We start from the raw sequence: 19,940 nt of genomic DNA, 5'->3' as shown, positions 1-19,940 counted from the left end.
AAGTGTGAATCAGTGTTACCAGTGTTGCAAGATAAATAAGCAACAAATATTTGATTATTTATTATCATCAATATTATTTATTATCAATTGTTTATTATCAATAAATCAGCCAAACCACTCTCAGAGTTTGAAGAACAGAAACAGAAGTTATTTGACAAAAATCATCTAATTGCAACAAAGCAGGAGCAGGCACTCATTGCCCAGGGGCACAACTGAAGAGTCTTAATCCGCCACTGCAGACACACCCAACTTAACGATTTCAATATATCGCTTATCCTGCCTGAAGTAACGATAAATTTGCATACACATATCCTAAAAACTAATCCCTTGTGACTGATATGCTGCAAACTGAATGATTTTAAGTCTAGGTTTTGGCTATCAGTCATTGATGCCCTCTGCCAGTAGGGAACAGCAAACACTTCTGGTGGCTTCCCGAATTCACAGTACGCTACTCAGATGACCTACTAATACAGAGATTCTGAAGTGTTGCTGTCCTACAAAGTGTTTTCTACAAAGGTTTATTTCTGATGTCTTTGATGTAAAATGCTCCTTCTGTGATCACAAAACTGAAGATTCGTCTCATCTTTTTGGTATTGTGAGTATAGGCCTACTAAGACTCTCTGGAAAAACATATTGAGTGTTTTTTTGGGGTATAATTCCTGATATCTCTTTGAAATATGAAAATGTTATTCTAGGATATAGGCTACACATGAGAGTGAACAGTCATATGTTTCTATATAATCAATCTTATTTTGTTCCTGGCTAAATATTTTATACATAAATGTAAATTTTGTAAGCGAAGGCCTTTCTTTAGAATTTTTCTTGAAGATTTAAATATCTATATGTGTATGATTTCTCACTCTGCTAATAAGAAAGCTGTAAAAACTGTGAATTTATTAAAAAGGTACATTACTGTCTTGCTCTCTGGCATATGATATACTGTCATTGTGTTACATCTGTTTATAAATAATAATAATAATAATAAAAGATTCTGAAGTGTGCATATGATGGACATTTTACACTATCTCATGAGGCCACGGAAGAGGATTTGTGAATGGCAGTGAAGCAACGCAACTGAAGCTGGTAGGTCATGTGACAAAAACAACATGGCGACTGTAGTAGGCTACGTCCAGATAACATTTGTACTACACACATACATACTATATAGAGCATACTTTTTTACAATTACGATCTAAACGTCAATTATAACACAGATGGAGATCTGAGTGAAGGAGCAAGGTCAGGAAAACATGATAATCAATAGCCGACTTTATTTGCCATGCACAAAGCCGATTTTTTGTTTTTAAGAATTGTTTTATTGAAAGGGTGTTTTCACTGTCCACATTTCGTCACGCCTCCAAAGACAAAAATACTGTTTGTGTTTTAAACAACCTGAAACAAAATAGGCTATTTGGCTATTTGAATATTTGCAATAAATTAAAATAGTTAGAACCAGATCAAATGCGAATAGAAAAACATTAGCTATATGTAATCAAGAATAAGTTGTAGGAGAGCAAAAAAAGGACAAGAAGTGGCTATAATTACAGTCAGTCGTGTTTTAGAAGCCTATACTATTGTTGACAGGAAGTTTGTGTTCTTCAATATTCCTCAAATCCAGTGCAAAAATCTCTGGGATCAAATAATGATGTTCAAAAACATGACACCCTTCACCCTTTCTCCGAAGTCGTTTGTTTGTTTATTTATTTTCAATATTGTTTTCACTCGCTGTGATAGCTATATCTTCTCATTTTAACGCTGTGTTTAGATGATGTAGAGCAAGTGTTGGTGGACGTAGAAGGAAAAGACCACAAAGAAATTACGAACCATGTGAAGATGGTCCTTGGCAAGTCAGAGTAAGTACATTTACATTTGTGCATTTGGTTGACACTTGTAGCCAAAGTAACTTATTGCGTTCAAGGTATAGATTCAATCAGCTCATGCATCGAACCCACAACCTTGGCATTAGTGGTGCCGTTCTCTAAGGCTACTACATTAAGTAGTGCTTTATGTGATTTAAAGAAAAAAATGAATCAAAATGTTGTTAAAAAAGCACTCAGCATAAAAGAGTACATCCCTTAAGAAACTTAATATGTCTAATAAGTAAAGCATAATTGCTACATTGGTGTTAGATATTATGTTCCAGCAAGTATACTTGATCAATCACCAAAGAAGCATGTCAAAATTATCATACTTTATTTTTCAGTTTTATTTAAATGCTTTTAGTTAAAAAATAAAATGCATAGTCAACAATCAATCTGCCTTGAGGTAAACCCAATAGCACCATCCAGGGGCGGTTTTAGGGTGAGTGGATATCCGAGAAGGGTATTCCTGCAATACAGGAGACTGCAGTTTCAGGACCGCATTTCTAGGACCCTACTGATTTTTTTTTTGTATTTTGTTTATTTATTGTATGCATATATGTATTAGCATTAGCATATCTATTAATTATTGTCCTCACCATCCCCTAACCTGCTCAAAAATGCAAATCGGACACATAATTAAACAATTGAATAAGAGATATATTTCTTTGATTAAAAATCTTCACAGTGACAGGGCTCAGTAACAAATAACCTAATTTGATACCTGAAACAGCTGCATCTTGCCATTTAAGTGTTGGCTTTGTGTTTTACTTTTTTTTTTTTGAAGAAGAAGAATTTTGAAATATCAATTTTTATTTTCAAATAACTTGATCTAGTAAAGTATACACTCATAGTATCATCAGCTGGAACGTCTTGATACTGTTAGATGTGCAAAGAGCAAATATGCAGTTCTAACAGAAATGGTGCCTACAAGGCATGGTGTTAAAAACATTTGAGGCTTCAGCCCTTAGCATTTGAAGGTGCATCCCAACCTGATTACAATGACTGATAAATATGTAATTAAAACACATGTGCCTGTACTCTGCTCTTATGTCTCTTTCTGCCCACAGTAAAGTTATTGAAGCTGAAGCTCTGGCTAAAATGGAGTTGTCTAACCCGGCTAACTTTGGGCCCAAGAAATATTTCCTGCGGGAGTGTATCAGTGAAGTGGAGGGTCAAGTTCCTCATCCTGGTTTTGTCCCGCTTCCCAAAGAGATGACTGGCAAAAACAGGGCCAAACTGGCTGCAGGCTCTGACGAGTAAATACTGTGTGGGATGAATGCGAAAATGCTCAGGATGCTTTACATTAAAAAAACAAATCTTTGGGGTGGGTGAACATGATTTGACGTTTTGTGACTTTCACTCAGACTGTGACTATGGAAAGCAGACTTGTTTTATGAACTTAAAAAAAAAGAAATTTGGTGGCTTGTTCTTGAGTAAATACCTACAAAAGGAATCACCACATTTTCATTCAGTGAATTTTATTAATTATTAGTGTTACATTTATGATACCGGATATTGCTCAGTGTAAACGCAATATTATCCAAGCTAATGGACAGGTTGTTAGTCACAATATGTTACTCTGATCACAAAAACATAATTACAATTACAAAAAGCATTACATTCAGCCACAGTCTGTTCTCTGTAGAGGAACGCCTTGAGTTAATAGAAGACAGAACTCACCAGTTTTGATGTCTTTTTGAAGGACTGATAAAACATGCAAGCAAAATCCAGGAGATTTAACATACAAATGGTACAGTCTTTGCACAGCTATTTAGAGGCGCAGCAGGCAATTATGATAACTATGCATACGTTTGTTATGCCAACACTGGTTTCCATAACATTGGATGTATTTGTATAATTGCTTTATACATTTAGGTGCAATAGAAATCAGTACTTCTAATGGAATAAAACAATGTATACAAACTAAAAAAACAGACATCTGACATTGCTTTCATTGTACAAGCCCAAAAAAACAAAAACAAACACAATTATTGATTTTTGGGTGAACTATCTGTTTAGTATTACAGATTTGTTGAATCAGTTCAAATATTGTTTCTGACAGCATCAACTTCAATTGTATGGACAAAAATAGTTCCAAAGAAAAAAAAATAATGGTTTGGAACGGCGAGTAATTAGTGAAAGGATTTTCATGTTTGAGTGAACTATCCCTTTGATGTTTCAAAGATAGAAACACAGGAAATCAAGGTTTCTATTTAGTGAAGTGCTGGTTATCCATTAGATCAATAATAATAAAAAAAAAAGTTCAAAGCTGCAGGTGTGCATTCAAGCTAGACTGATACATAAACTGAGATTTTCATAAAATTCTAAAGCAAAATGTATTCTGAATCAAAGTAGCTATGAGCATGAAATACTGACTTTGCTGAACAGAAAATTCTTTACTTCAGATATTTCAACCACTTCCATAAAACCTACCTATTTATTTGACTTGAAACTACATAATGCAAGATTAAGATTTTGTTGACATAAAATATTTGAATATTTAGCAAAGCCAAGACTCGCTGTTTTAAAAAAAAATTTAATTACAAATTTAAATCAATACAACAGATATTCAGTTGTTCTGATCACAAATTGTCCTACTTCTATGCATTCTTGCATAGAAAATTTGTTTTATATTTTTGTCAAATGCATCAGTAGCTTACATTGTTATTTGTAACTGAAAACAAGCCTCATCAATTACAAAACGAGTTTGTGACGGCCACTATTTTTTTCTTTTCTGCTCTTCTAGTGTTTTTTGCAGCTCCTTTAGGTTCTCAGACAAAAGCTCCACTTCATCAGAGCGTCCGCTCAGCTTGGCGTCAAAGATATATGCCCTGATGTTATCGATCTGTTGTAGAAGTAGCTCTTCCTCAATCATGTCATTAGCTGCTGAGCCATCCTCATCATCCTCTTCATCAAACGGATTGGTTGAGGCAGCTGGAATCTCATCGGAAACCTCTTTAAAAGGGTTACCTCTATCTTCATAATCGTCATCTTCAAAAGGATTTCTAGCTGACTTCACTTTAGCTGTACCTGGATCTTCCATTTCATCGTTTTCTTCCTCAAACGGGTTGTACTCTTTCTTTCCATTGGCTGTCTGAGAGTTTGTCGGTTCTTCCTCAGCAGGAGAGAAATGCTCCTCGTCAAAGGGGTTTCTGGTGGGTGGAGTTGGTGTGTGTTTATCTCTTTGCCTCTCTAAGGGAGGAGAGTTTCCTAATAGACGTGACAAAGACTGTGAAGACCCAGGGCTTCCAATCAAATGTTCTCCCGCCTCTTCTCTTTTCGGAACATCTTCTCGGTCTCTGAAATCCAAGGAGGAGTGTTTTGATTGGTTCCTGTACTCGAGCTCTCTCTGATGCAGATGTTCGATCTGTCTCTGCTGCAGGTCTGTCTCCTCAGCTAACCTCTGTGAAAGCTGGATGGCTCGACTGGTCTGCTGAGCATCAAACTCGTCCTGCAGCTGCCGCAGGTTCTCCTCCAGCATGGCCACTTCATCGGTGCGGTTTGCGGAGCGCGCCTGCCGTAAGAACGACTCTATGTTTTTGATCTGTTGCAGCAGAGGGTCGTCCAGCTCGGAGCGAGTATGCAGAGTGTCTGATTGTGGCAGCCAGCCACCAGCTTTGGTTATGCGTGGACCTGAAACGTTTTCATTTGCACCGAGGGCCAGTCGGTCATGATCATTTTCTATTCGACGCTTTTGTGCCTCCAGACCTGCCTAGGTTATGTAAGACAAGACAAGAGTTACATTATGACCTGCAAAATAATTAATTGCATCAGACCAGCTTATTATCCAGCTATTTCAGAATTTTTTTTAATGTGATTTATTAGAAACTCATATCTCTAGACTACTGATGAATCAATCAGGCTGATCTGATTCTTAAAATAAATGCACTGATTTGATTCATCGAATTCATCGTCAGGTTTGTTTAAGCTGAGCAAGTTCTGTGCAGCACTGACCACCAGGTGTGATTAATTATGTTCATTGGATCATCTCATAGGAACCTAAAACTGAGAAATTATGTGGACATTTGTGGACTTGCATTAAGGCGATTTAGATCCCCCCCGTCGGCCACCAATTTGTGTAAATGAGGAACTGTCAAATCGAACACAAGTATCTCTATACCAGGGTTTTCAAACAGGTCCTGGAGGCCCCCCATCACTGCACATTTTGAATGTCTCCCTCATCTAACACACCTGATTCAACTCATTATAGCAGAGACTGCAAGACCTGAACTGGGTGTGTCCGATATACAAACTGTGCAGTGGTGGGGGGACTCCATGACCTGTTTGAAAACCCTGCTCTATACAAAACTATCCAACTTTTTCCTAGCGAGCCTACTGCATTTTAAAGTATGGGAGGCACTTCTGGTTTGGGGAAGTTCCATTCAAAAGACTGAAACAAATCATTTCAAGTCATAAAGCTGCACTACATATAATCCTTATTCATCAGTTTGACTGAATGAGCTGTACATTTTCTTTCATCTTCTATTTTATATATTTGTATAAAATATTATACAAATATTATATATTGTATAATATTTGTATAATATTTATATGATAAAGTTATAAAGTTTCCCACTTAAATATTGTTGCTCCTTTTGTTAGTTTTGACTGCTTTTATTGTCCTCATTTGTAAGTCGCTTTGGATAAAAGCGTCTGCTAAATGACTAAATAAACTAAATAAATATTTTCAGATGTCAGGAGAATAACATAACATGATATTTTAATGTGACATGGTACAACAAGAATATCTATGGCAAGAGCTCCTCTTTGCCTCCTGATCGTTTTATTTTTCCTTTGTATTCCGCTGTAACAATACGGAAAAAGACAACACATACTGCGCACTTAATCTACGATATATCCAATTAATAATTCACTGGAATGCATGCAAGAATCTCTTGTTTTTCTTCCCAAATCCTTGTGTCTCTTTCCAGGTTAGTTTTCACGAAGATGCGTTAAAATTTAACGTCTCCTCTTTTTATTTCTAATCCCTAATTTAATGTGCGATGGTTGAAGGGAGAGAAGAACAATGTCACCTTATTGTACCCAGTTTTTGAAAAGGCTTTTTATTGTGTTCATAGTGCAAACTTTTGACTGCTTATTAAAGTTTAACGGAAGTTACTCCCATAATATGAGCAACGCATGATAGGGCATAATTCATATATATTGCAAGGATATATATGGCTGGATGTCATACAGTCTATAAGCTTCTGCTGGTTCATAATTCTGCAGCCTTCTAAGTCTTTCCTGATTATTATTCTTTACCATATAAACCAAACCTCCTTTGCTACATTGGCTAAACAGTCAGAACATGTTCTCTCAGATTTGAATAGATTTAGATCAAATTATAAAAACTGAGTGCCCTCAGAATTCAACCTTTTCAGCAGACACAATCAGAGATATTAAACTGTTGTAGAAAAGTTTCCTAGGAAATTTGGTTTAAGGAACCCTAAAACTGAGAAACAAGGAAGAATACTCAGATGGGTCACATGTGACATACAATTCAAGCTCAAAAGGTTTTGGAGTTGAGTCATCAGAATCACCAATGATTCACTTAAGTTCTTATCAAATAAAGAAAAACCGATTAGCAAATTGGATTGATATGAGAAACAGAAAATGATCATGTTGTGGTTTATTCACCTGTCTCTCTTTCTGCGTCCTTTTCTCCTGCTCCTCTCTTCTCTTCTCTTTAAGCTCCTCATATTTCTGCTTGGTGGGGAGCGACGTCAGACCCAACAGTTTCTCCTACGCGTGTAAAAAGTAACTGTTGACTGGAGAATTTGAGCTTCTACCCTTATATAGTGTTACCCATAAGTGTGTAAACCTCTCGGAAAATTGTCAAGATGTTTAACATTTAAAAAGTATATATAAACATTTCACCTGTATAAAAAGTGTAGCTGTGTAGCGCACCATCCTTTGCAGCTGCAGGGCTTTTGGGTGAGGCTGGACCTCGTCTTTTAGTCCGAGTGCGAGTATCTTCTTACTGATGCCAAACCCGCCCCCCCCCCACAGAAATGCATTCTGTGAATCCTGATTTAGATATGTACATCACATCACAGTATGTGTCTTTAGTCTGTTGCCTACCTCAGAACATCAAGGAGCTCATAGTATTTCAGTATCTCCATCCTCAGTGCAGCAGCAGTCTCTAGATTACAGGTAGTCTCCCCAGCACTACACAATACAGAGAAAACTTGAGTCTGGCAATGTTTGGGATGTGGCACCAGGCATTAAAATATCATTAAAGAAGTCAACAAATGTACATTTGTAGTGCTTTTCTTATAGCTTGAGGGCTTACTTGAGAGACTCTGCCATGCGTGTGTACTCTGGAGCCTTAGCTTCAACTTTCTCCATACATGTCCTTAACCTCTGCACAGCAAAAACAAACAATACTATGACTGAAGACTATGCTGTATATTAAGAGCTACCATCCCAACAATACATAGCTGCAAGCAGCAATCATCAGGGTTCAATCAAGCACCAATGGCCCATGTGGATGTGGAGGTGATACAATTGCCATGCATCTCTTCCAATATAATAATAATAATAATAATGTTTTATTTTTATAGCGCCTTTCAAGAACCTAAGGACACTTACAAAATAATACAAGCAAATTTGCGAACAAAATACACCAGACAGTCAAGAGCCCAAAGACGTTTCACAAAATAATACAAGCAATTATGTCAATATGTGTTTTTACTGCAAAATGAACAAACTTGGAATCTTTACAGGTATAGAAGGGTTTAATGAAAAACCATGAAAAAGCATGCTATTCTGAAAAGACGCAAAAGAGACATGAATTTATATGCAATAGTTTTAGTTATTCAGGACTTTTGTTCAGCATGGTCTAATATGAATTATGAAAATGTATGATGCATATTTGTTATATTAAACTATGGGCTGCATGAGACATTACTGGTCATTCAATGTTTAATTACACAAAACAGTAAGGGCTTAAAGGCTGCTGAACTCATGAATATTAATCACATCTCTGCATTCGCTCAAAGCGATTTGCTAAAATCAAAATGTGGACAGTGATAGAGGAGCATTTGCGAATGTAATTGCCACTTGTGCAATAAGTGGCTAAAATAATAAATAATAATGCCATCCAAACTCATATTGACAAGAAAAAATAAGAAATAATACCATTTAGCATATGTAGCATGTCAATTCTAACTGGTAAGACTCAGAAAACTCAGAAAGAGAGCCGTTTTCCATTGAAAACATCAAGAAGTGGTCTCCCAAAACATTCACTTCTAATTAACAGTTGTAATAAATATGTCATTTACACATTTATGTGTACTCTAGGATAAAAAAAAATTAAATTAAACACAATGTTTAACAAAAAATGCTTGTACATTTACAAAAAAAAGTTTGTACCTCATAGAGTTTGATGATATCAGGCACGTGGTCTTTTTCCTCCAGTTTGTGCTGATGCCGGAGTAGTGCATCCATGCAGTGACGGCAACAACGTACACGGTCCTCATCTTTCTCCTCCAACACAGATGTGACAGATGAGATGCTGTTAATGGAGCCGCGGCGAGAAGTCTGCTGCATCACTGGGCCTGCAGATCCAGGAGACCCACTCTGGCCAGGAGCCCACAGGGCCTCCCTTGTTCCACTGGTTAATTTATCTGAAAGCACATTACAGTACGTCCTGAAAATCTGACCTACCTGCTCAGGATGGCCAACCAGTAGTTAAATGTACTTCATTCAATGCCAAAATTAAAATAAATAAAAAAAACTACTTTCCCCAAGACGTTTGTTATATTTATACTTATTAGAGTAGCATATTGTCAGGGTTTCTGCAAGTTTTATGAAGGTACATTTTTGAGATCTTTTAAATATCTTTTTAAGACCAATTAAAGAAAACTTAAGGGATAAATTAAAGGGACCACAATACGTAAAAATGTTCTCTGAATGTAAATGTCTATGGAGCACACAATAAAAGTTGTATTAGCAGCACTTTATGCATGCAGGATTTGAATTTAAGGATTTGAATGGGAGCAGTCATGGCATTAAATATAATGCCATGACTGCTCCAATTCAAATCCTTAATTTGTTGAAGGCTGAAAAGGCAGGGTGGGTGATTTGGTTCAAAAACACTTTTTGTTATGTTGGTTGAAAGTCTCTTCACATCCCGATAGCAATCACTAAGTTAAGTGGTCTTAATGTATTTATATGTATTTATATAATCTGTGGAAGACGTACGACCATAAAATGTTCATCCAATATTTCCCTCGGTCCGATGGCTACGATATGCTGTCCTACCTGCCTGTCAGTGTATGTATATATTTGCATACCTCCGCTTTAAGGCATTTTAAGACCTGCAGAAATATAAACATCAAACTACTGCAGGCAAGCACTAAATCCCCCTTGACGTGAGGAACACCATTTTCTGCCTATAAAGTAGTGATGTCAGGATCATGAACAAACATGTTGATTCAGTACACCAAATCTAACTGAATCATTTGTAATACTTTGCATCGCGTGTCAGCAATGAATGAACTGGTCTCTCAAATGTTTCTGACACTTTGACTCTAAAGTAATTTATTCTAAAGTCTAGTGATATCTGCTTTTGCTAACTCTTCTTTACAATGAACTGCTCCAACCAGTTTGCAATTTGGATAGAAGCAGTTCTTGAAGCAACAGTACACTGAACAGTCTCTTTCGGTAATATTCGAAATACTGAGAACCGATGAGTGCGCGAATACTATAAATGTACTGTCTGGAATCTGACTGAGGAGACAAAATGTAATGTATAAACAAGTCATACAAGAAATATGTTTACGACTTGATTATTTTATCTGGTGGGGAAAAAGGAAACTGAGACTATTATAATAGCCGAAAGGAACAAATACGCAAACATATTTAAACATACTTAAAGACTTGGGGGTATGACTCTGACTAACGTTTGATTTTGAATATACAGTGGGTACGGAAAGTATTCAGACCCCCTTAAATTTTTCACTCTTTGTTATATTGCAGCCATTTGCTAAAATCATTTAAGTTAATTTTTTTTCCTCATTAATGTACACACAGCACCCTATATTGACAGAAAAACACAGAATTGTTGACATTTTTGCAGATTTATTAAAAAAGAAAAACTGAAATATCACATGGTCCTAAGTATTCAGACCCTTTGCTGTGACACTCATATATTTAACTCAGGTGCTGTCCATTTCTTCTGATCATCCTTGAGATGGTTCTACACATTCATTTGAGTCCAGCTGTGTTTGATTATACTGATTGGACTTGATTAGGAAAGCCACACACCTGTCTATATAAGACCTTACAGCTCACAGTGCATGTCAGAGCAAATGAGAACAGTGAAGCATGGTGGTGGCAGCATCATGCTGTGGGGGTGTTTATTAGCTGCAGGGACAGGACGACTGGTTGCAATCGAGGGAAAGATGAATGCTGCCAAGTACAGGGATATCCTGGACGAAAACCTTCTCCAGAGTGCTGAGGACCTCAGACTGGGCCGAAGGTTTACCTTCCAACAAGACAATGACCCTAAGCACACAGCTAAAATAACGAAGGAGTGGCTTCTTAACAACTCTGTGACTGTTCTTGAATGGCCCAGCCAGAGCCCTGACTTAAACCCAATTGAGCATCTCTGGAGAGACCTAAAAATGGCTGTCCACCAACGTTTACCATCCAACCTGACAGAACTGGAGAGGATCTGCAAGGAGGAATGGCAGAGGATCCCCAAATCCAGGTGTGAAAAACTTGTTGCATCTTTCCCAAAAAGACTCATGGCTGTATTAGATCAAAAGGGTGCTTCTACTAAATACTGAGCAAAGGGTCTGAATACTTAGGACCATGTGATATTTCAGTTTTTCTTTTTTAATAAATCTGTAAAAATGTCAACGATTCTGTGTTTTTCTGTCAATATGGGGTGCTGTGTGTACATTAATGAGGAAAAAAAATTAACTTAAATGATTTTAGCAAATGGCTGCAATATAACAAAGAGTGAAAAATTTAAGGGGGTCTGAATACTTTCCGTACCCACTGTATATTTAACATTTTACAAAACCAACGTACAAAAACACGAAATCCCCATTTGAGGTACCATGAGTTACTGCGTCAGATATGTCACTTTACTCACATGTGAAATAAACTTTCCAAAATAACTGCTTCACAGAAATCAATTGGACCTCCCATCATTACTGTATAGACTCTCCCAAATCAGTAACATATTGGACTGCATTTTTTAGTCAGAATGCTGTCTTGTATCTGACAATTGCAGGCAGTATACAGAAAGGCAACTCACTATTTTTTAGAAAAAAAATTAATAAAATAACAAATATGCAATCCATTCTGTGCAAGTCAAATTAGGCAGGACAAAGGATTTACTGAAGAAAATCTTAATGTATAGTACTTTCCATTTAATCTATCATATCTATACACGTGTAACTCACATGCCAGTGGCAGAGGAATAAACTCTGTGCACTTTCTGCACATAATGGACCCACAGAGTCTGCAATGGTGGCGGCGGTTGCGGATGTTGAATTTGCCCCCACAATCAGGGCAAAATGGCACATCCTGATCATTCACCCACGACACCACTGACTTCTCAAGTGCTGAGAAAACAAAGTAGCATAGTAGTCACATTTTAAGTCATTATTTAAACGGAACAAAGCACATGTGTGATATTTTGTTCACATACATCTTATTTGCGCTGCATCCATGTTGGTTCTGTCAAAGGACGTTAGCTGGCAATGAAAAGCAAAGTAGTAATGTGAAACAATTTGATCAAATGGACAGTTCTATTTCAAATTTAACCCCATTATCTAAATGTATCAGATTGTTAAACCTTAAGCACAAAAAAAATCAAAAAAAATCTTATGTATCCAGACATTTCTAGCTATGCAAGCCCACATGTTCCAAAATGTGTTAGACCACATTTCAAGTATTTGTTGCATTTCAAGCTTTGGCACAAGGGGTGCTATTGCATAAGTGTAAACTGAAAAGTCAGTTTTGTCTTTCAGATCAACTACTGACATAGCAAGTTCGAAGAGAATTTACCCAAGCAAGTCAGTTATAGTTAGTCAAACTGTTATGTTTATCACTAGCTTCCTGAATAATAACATGACATTTTTTATATTTTCTAAATAAAACTTAAAGTTCCTTTGAGTACTGAGGTTTGTTACAGCCACAGTAACAAGAACAGACAAGCATTTACTGTACAACCAAAGCCATGCACTTGCACTGTGCATGGCAAAGCATTCATGTCTGTTTTCATACACTTGCTTATAGAGGTCGACCGATGTATCGGTTTTGCCGATTTATTCGGCACCGATAGTTGATTGCTGGAACTATCAGCAAAAATACATGCCGGTAGTTTTTCCGGGTTGCGTCTGTTGCTGAAGAGGCTGAGAAGCTCCCCTGTCATTATACAGTACGAGAGCGACCTCTAGAAGCGGAAATCACTGACAGCACGTGCTGTTTGTTTTGACACGTGAGGCTGCGCGCTGCACAGTTTGTTTGTTTGTTTGGTTATGATTTAACGCCATGCAAGCTACCTCGGCTATATTCATGGCGAGAACCAGGTTAGTTAAGTTAAATTAAGTTTTTAAATTTGATCTTAGATAAAAATAAAAAAACTAAATCTGGCCTTACTTCATTAAAAATTGAGTTCTGTCAGACTTTAAACTATTACAATCCATCAAAATATGCTTCAAAGATAATGTATTCTGGCATAAAGAACATAAAGGAGGATCTTCACCTGCCAACAGAAAACTATGGGTTAGTCTGGAATGTCCTATTCGACAGCGAGTGTAGACAATATGATCCCATCGATTTGCTTGCTGCACAGAGCAAACACTTCAGATGCAGATTTAAAACATGAACAACTAATCGGTGTGTACACATTATACTGTAGTGCATGTCTGCATATCATTACAAAGTAATTAATTTGTTGACTAGATGCGCTTCATTAGTGGAGAAATAACAGCAGTATGTTTGCTATCAAGGCTGAGAGGACACTAACATTAGCAGCACCTCAAATGGTTAAACCACACGCAAGTTTCCATTAAATTATTTTTCCCAAATCGTTGTTAATGCACATAATGACTTGTAAAATTGCATTTTTCAGCGAAACGTCTGTATTTCTGTGGCTCTAACAAAGTTAGTATGCTTCATAGAGAATTATAATATAGATTGCAATTTTTTTCTTTCCGTTTTGCTGTTTTTTTTAACCACCTCATCTACTTCAACTTCAAACTCATCTATGCCGCTTTTTGATCATTCTTGAGGTGAACTTTTGCCCGTTTGGTGATTAAATAAACAGTTTTAGACCATCACTTGAACTGAATGTGACGCGTCTGGTGTGCGCTTTTTGCCAGGTGTGCGACTGCCATATTTTATTATTTTGATTAAATAATCATCAAGTGTTCTAGAATAGAAGCAATTAAAGTGTGAGAGTAGGCCTGGGCGATAAAACGGTAGAGAAACAAGCCAAAAGTTTAACCTATTTAATCTGCATATAAAACATTAGAAATTAGATATTTGTTTAATTTTTACTGTGTTTTTGACTGTTAAAACAAAAAAAATATCAGCAATTAAAGTGTGAGAGTAGGCCTGGGCGATAAAACGGTATCGATATTTATCGACGGTACACATTCTTCGATAACGATATAAAAATTTTTTCCATATAGCTCACGATATATGCACGTGCTATGAGTGACGCAGACAGCACACACAAACATGAACATGAGTGCTGTGCCTGCCTGTGATGAGGAGATTGTGATTTCTATTGCTCTTTGTTTTAAAAAGGTTATAAAAAATGTCAATAATTATCGATACCGAACGATATGAAAACATTATATCATTGATACATTTTTTAGCTATAATCGCCCAGCCCTATGTGAGAGTATCCATATGTATGTAATTTCATGCTATGGCCTTTGTGTAGCTATTTAAAGATGCCCATCTAGTTAGAGTGTGTTAATTTCAACATCTACTAATACATTTTTAAATTCTGAAGTTGCTTCTCTAGGTTAAAACCGAAACCAAGCCATTCACACAGAACGCATATTCAGTGCATTTTCTAGACGGACAAATACGACTGCTGCACTCAGATCTCACACAAGAGAGACAGCCATGCAAATGAACTATGAACTAACTTTAATGATCAATATATAATTAATATTTAATATTAATATTTTTTATTCATGTACAACGTATGGTTCAGTACTGTTTCAGTACTTTTTTATTTATTTTTTTAAATAGTAAAGCACTATTTTAGTTTTCGTTCAGTATCCATTTTAAAAACTATCGGCTGATTAATCGGTATCGGCCAGTGTGGTCCAACCTAGCTATTGGTATCGGTAAAATCCATTATCGGTTGACCTCTACTTGCTTAGAGTATATCAACAATCATATAAGATGCGACCGAAATTACTAGGAGCACAATAGACAAATATTCACCTTTTCCAGTCGTATAATGCATTTGTTGACTTCAATAACATAATGATCAATTCTTGCAGCTCTTTGCTTCTTGAAAAAATCCAAGTGACTGCGGGTGGCTCCTATTTTAACAGAAGACTTATTACAGTCTGACAATGACAACTTGCTTTGAAACTTATACATTTTTATAAAAATTCTTATTCTTATTTTTTTTTTTAAATCTGTCTTTGGTAGTAAGAATCTTACCGAGCTCCTGCGGCTCCCACATGAAGGGGTCCACTCCTCCATAATAAAATGATTCATAGCTGCTGTCTGTCCGCTCATCTCCATCCCGCTTTAACAGCTTGTCTTTGGCTTTCTTTGCCTTTTGCACCAGGCCTGAGAAAACAGCATGAAAAATGCTTAATAATTGAACACGTCAGTTCCTCCACTTACTGGAAAACTAGGGTGTAAACTGACAACATGGTGTTCTAGAACAGGGGTTTTCAAACCTGTCCTGGAGGACCCTGCACATTTTGTATATCTCCCTCATCTAACACACCTGATTCCACTCATCAACTCGTTAGCAGAGACTGCAAGACCTGAATTGGGTGTGTCTGATAAGGGAGACATCCAAAAAGTGCAGGGCTCCCAAGACTGGAATTGAGAACAACTGTTCTAGAAGAATCAGCGCACGCTGCCTAAATACATTACCTTTTGCGTTGGTTTTGGTTCTCAATCTTTGTCTGTATATAAAACAACAAGCTTATAGCATGTCCCCATTTACTATGCCTCAGGTCATAAACCGTTTTAGATGGATGCTGAGGCTTTTTAGGTTGGGTGCAATCTGCTATCGCTGGTCCAGTTTATAATGGCTTCCATTGCTGCAGAACACTGTGTTTTCCTGCCAACTGGCGTGTCAAAATACTATTGGCAGCAGTGGGACCACATAGGCCTTGGCTATGTATTGATGACAGAATTTGGCCCTTGGTGAAAAATATTTGAGGAACTCTACTATCCATCTTATTTTGCAACACAGAAGCAAGCTATTTTCTTTAAATAAGAAAGACTTCCGCTTTGTTAGCCGTTATAGGTAAGTAACTAGAAGAATATCAAAGTGCATTAAACTGTAAAACTATTTGTGCTACAAACCAGTGTGTTTAAGATTATGATAATAATTTTGCAATTTCACACAGCATAACATAACTGGAAGAGAATGGCACCGGAAGTCTTGCACATTCAAGTTACAAAGGGCAGTGCTCACTCTTACATTAAAATTAAGGTGGATAGACTTTCTTTTAAATAAGCATGACTTAACTACCAAGTAAGTCCTTGGAAAGGATAACAATAAATTCAATTATTTGTCCTGTGTTTTATTAAACCAACCTGCATCTAGGGCTGGGCGATAAGATCGCGATAAAATTAGATAAATATGATAAGCTCTAGGGTTGGGCGATGTCTACCAAATTGGCATCGGAAGATGTCTACAGTGAAACATCATGATGGACGATGTCATCGGGGGGCGGGGTTAGGGGGTGTGCCCGAAGCGTGAATCCGTATGCAGAAAGGCACGGAAAACAAATAACGCGCTCTACGGAGCCACTAAAGGGACATGGTTATCTGCTTGCTAGCGGTAAACTGTTACATTACAGTACATGAAAGTTCACTTACCACATACACAGAGTAACAGTCTATCACACAGCAGAAATAAAACAGCTAGTCAGTGCATGTCGCTATTAAGCCTGCATAGTGTGTGTCCCTGTGTGAACGAGCATAACAGTTTCGTCTACTACACAAACACATTTGACACTTGTGATGAAAGATCTTCATGACAAATCGCCAAACATAATGTTAGATTTCACTTTTTTGAAATTATGAAAGAAATATATCAATATATTACTAAATTGTTTTCAACAATAATAATGTTTTGTGAGCAGCAAGTCAGCATTTTAGAATGATTTCTGAAGGGTCACGTGACACTGAAGACTGGAGTAATGATGCTGAATATTCAGCTTTGATCACAGAAATAAATTACAGTTTACAAATATATTCAAACAGAAAATAGTTACTTTGAATTGTAGAAATATTTCACAATAATACCATTTTTGCTGCAAAATAAAGGCAGCCTCGGTAAGCAGAAGAGACTTCTTTTATAAACATTAAAAATCTTACTGATCTAAACTTTTGAATGTCAGTGTATAATACATCCATGTGCATTTATATAATTATTAATATATACAGTTAAATCAAATTTAACCATAATCATGATAGTTGCACTGTAAGTCACATCTCGTGCACTTTATACTCGCGAACAACTACATACAAATGTGAGCCTGGAGCACAAAACCAGTCTTAAGTCACTGGGGTATAGTTGTAGCAATAGCCAAAAATACATTGTTTGCATGGGTCAAAATTATTGATTTTTCTTTTATGCCAAAAATCATTAGGATATTAAGTAAGATCATGTTCCGTGAAGAAATTTTGCAAATTCCCTACCGTAAATATATCAAAACGTAATTTTTGATTAGTAATATGCATTGCTAAGAAAGGCGATTTTCTCAATATTTTGATTTTTTTGCACCCTCAGATTCCAGATTTTATAGTTGTATCTCAGTCAAATATTGTCCTATCCTAACAAACCATACATCAATGGACAGCATATTTATTCAGCTTTCAGATAATGCATAAACCTCAATTTCGAAAAATTGACACTTAAGACTAGTTTTGTTGTCCATGGTCACAAATCACACCTGGGTCTAAGTATAGGCTACTCAATATAAGAAGCTTCAATCAAAGCCTCAAATCATTTTCACTGCCTTTATTCGACTTCCTGCAGTACTGGGGTAGTGCACAATAGCCGGTGGGTAAACTGAATATGTACACTCCCTTCGGACTGGAATCTCACTTAAGATGGGAGAATAAACTGTGAAGACCACTTCGTATGGCACTTACGATTGAATGGAACACAGCTTGTAAAACGTTTAGCACTGTGACACAGGGGACACTCTATTCTTGTTTATTCCCCTGAGTAATGGACTGTGAGAATTGAGATCAATCTTAAGACTATTCCAGCTTACTTTTCAGCTGACCACCAACGTGCCGGTTGTCACCGGAGTGTTCCTCTTCATAGTGGCCTTGTAGCTGGTAGAACGACTGGAGGTCCTTCAAACAGAGAGGGCACAGGAAGCCCTCCTTCACCTCAGCCGAGTCCTCTAATGAGGGCGGGTAGATGGAGGCCATAAGGTGGGTTTGGGTGTGAGAGGCTGGATCCAATGCTTCTCAGTTTATGAGGCACCTGTGTGACAGCACCGGCCATGCCAGACCCTCTCCATCACTCAAACAATCATACATGCAAAAATACATTAATATTACATAACCATGTGACTTCTTAAAATAAAACACATTTACATCATGTTAAATATTCCTAACAGATCCTGTTATATCCCATGGTATTTCCAAAAAAGGGACATTTTATAAAAACAGACACACTTGCCTGCATATTAAATGCTTTGTTTTATTGTCTACATCTTAAGTATTAAGTAACATTATCAACAACCCTGAAATAAGAACGCACGGTTTATCTGTATCAATATAGCAATCATCATTGGTCCAATTCATTTTTAACAATACAATAAAGAAGCATCATTAAAACTGACATGATCTAACAATGGTCAAGCGTAGAAAGTATTCATAATTTAACATTAACCAAGATGGACAAACGTGTATAAAAAGATATTCGTTAATTCATGGTACTTAATCAAATGGTTATGTATAGCCTACAACTTTGTTGTAAAGCGTTACTAATCACACAAATCATAAGCCCCATCACAACCCCCCTGAAGGTCACTGCATAAGGTCACCCTGCTTAAATCTAGAACTGTTTCTAATACTAACACCTTTATAATTACCAATGTGTTTTCTGCTTGGGTCAGCAGGTTCTTTATTTATTTATTGTCTTTTGGTGTTTGTTAAAAGAAATAACAAATAAATACAGAATGTTTTCTTATAAAAGAGTTTTTATGTATGTATGTATGCATGTATTTTTATACAAAATGAACATTTTAATATAAGTTATAGGCACCTGTGAACATCATAACAAAGTGATACTATACAAAAGCACTGGATTATATAGAGACTGGACAATGTTAGTCTTGAAATAAATACCTCACTGAAAAATGATTTTTTTTTACCTAAAAGGCTCAATCAAATAAACAAATGTGCAATCTGTCCTCTATTGTAAACATGCTTGCCTGTCTGTTAGTTTGTCAGCAGGCCTAACCTAAATCACACTGAAATGAGAAAGGAATACGTTTATCTACCTTTTTCCTCAGCGATAAGCTTTCGCCTCCTTAACAGCCTCTTAAAAGCGAATGCTTAGAGATATCGAAATTAAACGCGCTTTAAAAGAACAGTAAAGCGCTGATCATACAGACTATCGTGTGACTCGGTTTACTAGGCGTGATCACAGGAACGCTGATCTTCGTGTCAAAATAAAAGTCCCCTCTTAATATATAAGCGTCTTGCTGAATTTATTCTCTCTCTCTCTCTCTCTCTGTCTCTCTCTCTCTCTCTCTCTTTCTTTATATGGGTAATATTATAAAATGTTATAAATAATCAAAAGCTTATTTGTCAAAAACTAATGAAAGAAAACATTTTTATTTAACTTTGTTTAGCATTTTAAACGAGTTCAAA

The 19,940-nt window shown here is 36.7% G+C and overlaps 2 protein-coding genes and 1 long non-coding RNA gene across 4 annotated transcripts; 2 read left to right on the top strand and 1 right to left on the bottom strand.

The window, feature by feature from the left end:
• Positions 1 to 1,064: 1,064 nt before the first annotated feature.
• Positions 1,065 to 3,188, top strand: LOC107684469 (28S ribosomal protein S25, mitochondrial-like; the record flags this gene model as incomplete). The annotated part of the gene is made up of 3 exons (XM_016480722.1): positions 1,065 to 1,083; positions 1,766 to 1,853; positions 2,930 to 3,188. Coding segments are annotated over 3 exons (300 nt in total), but the record flags the coding sequence as incomplete, so codon positions are not given.
• LOC107684470 (uncharacterized) lies at positions 1,102 to 1,619 on the top strand. The gene is made up of 2 exons (XR_001633855.1): positions 1,102 to 1,239; positions 1,585 to 1,619. It is a non-coding gene; the product is annotated as an uncharacterized LOC107684470 (long non-coding RNA).
• Positions 3,189 to 3,323: 135 nt separating the features above from the next.
• On the bottom strand, positions 3,324 to 19,708 carry rbsn (rabenosyn, RAB effector). Of its 2 annotated transcripts, XM_016480721.1 has the most exons (12): positions 19,568 to 19,708; positions 18,326 to 18,582; positions 15,516 to 15,647; positions 15,291 to 15,391; positions 12,529 to 12,574; positions 12,281 to 12,442; positions 9,237 to 9,490; positions 8,155 to 8,225; positions 7,944 to 8,030; positions 7,740 to 7,842; positions 7,500 to 7,604; positions 3,324 to 5,574 (listed from the first exon to the last, which is right to left on the bottom strand). In XM_016480721.1, exons 2-12 carry the CDS (start codon positions 18,486 to 18,488, stop codon positions 4,582 to 4,584), a joined length of 2,217 nt encoding a protein of 738 aa, XP_016336207.1. In that variant the 5' UTR covers positions 18,489 to 18,582; positions 19,568 to 19,708; the 3' UTR covers positions 3,324 to 4,581. The 2 variants fall into 2 exon arrangements, with proteins under 2 accessions (XP_016336207.1, XP_016336206.1); XM_016480720.1 differs by lacking the exon at positions 19,568 to 19,708 and having other exon boundaries at positions 18,326 to 18,750.
• Between the last annotated feature and the right edge of the window lie 232 nt (positions 19,709 to 19,940).

The sequence above is a fragment of the Sinocyclocheilus anshuiensis genome, unplaced genomic scaffold, assembly GCF_001515605.1.
Source record: "Sinocyclocheilus anshuiensis isolate Anshui unplaced genomic scaffold, SAMN03320099.WGS_v1.1 scaffold397, whole genome shotgun sequence".
Lineage (NCBI taxonomy): Eukaryota > Metazoa > Chordata > Actinopteri > Cypriniformes > Cyprinidae > Sinocyclocheilus > Sinocyclocheilus anshuiensis.
This window is presented reverse-complemented; position numbering and strand designations above follow the sequence as displayed.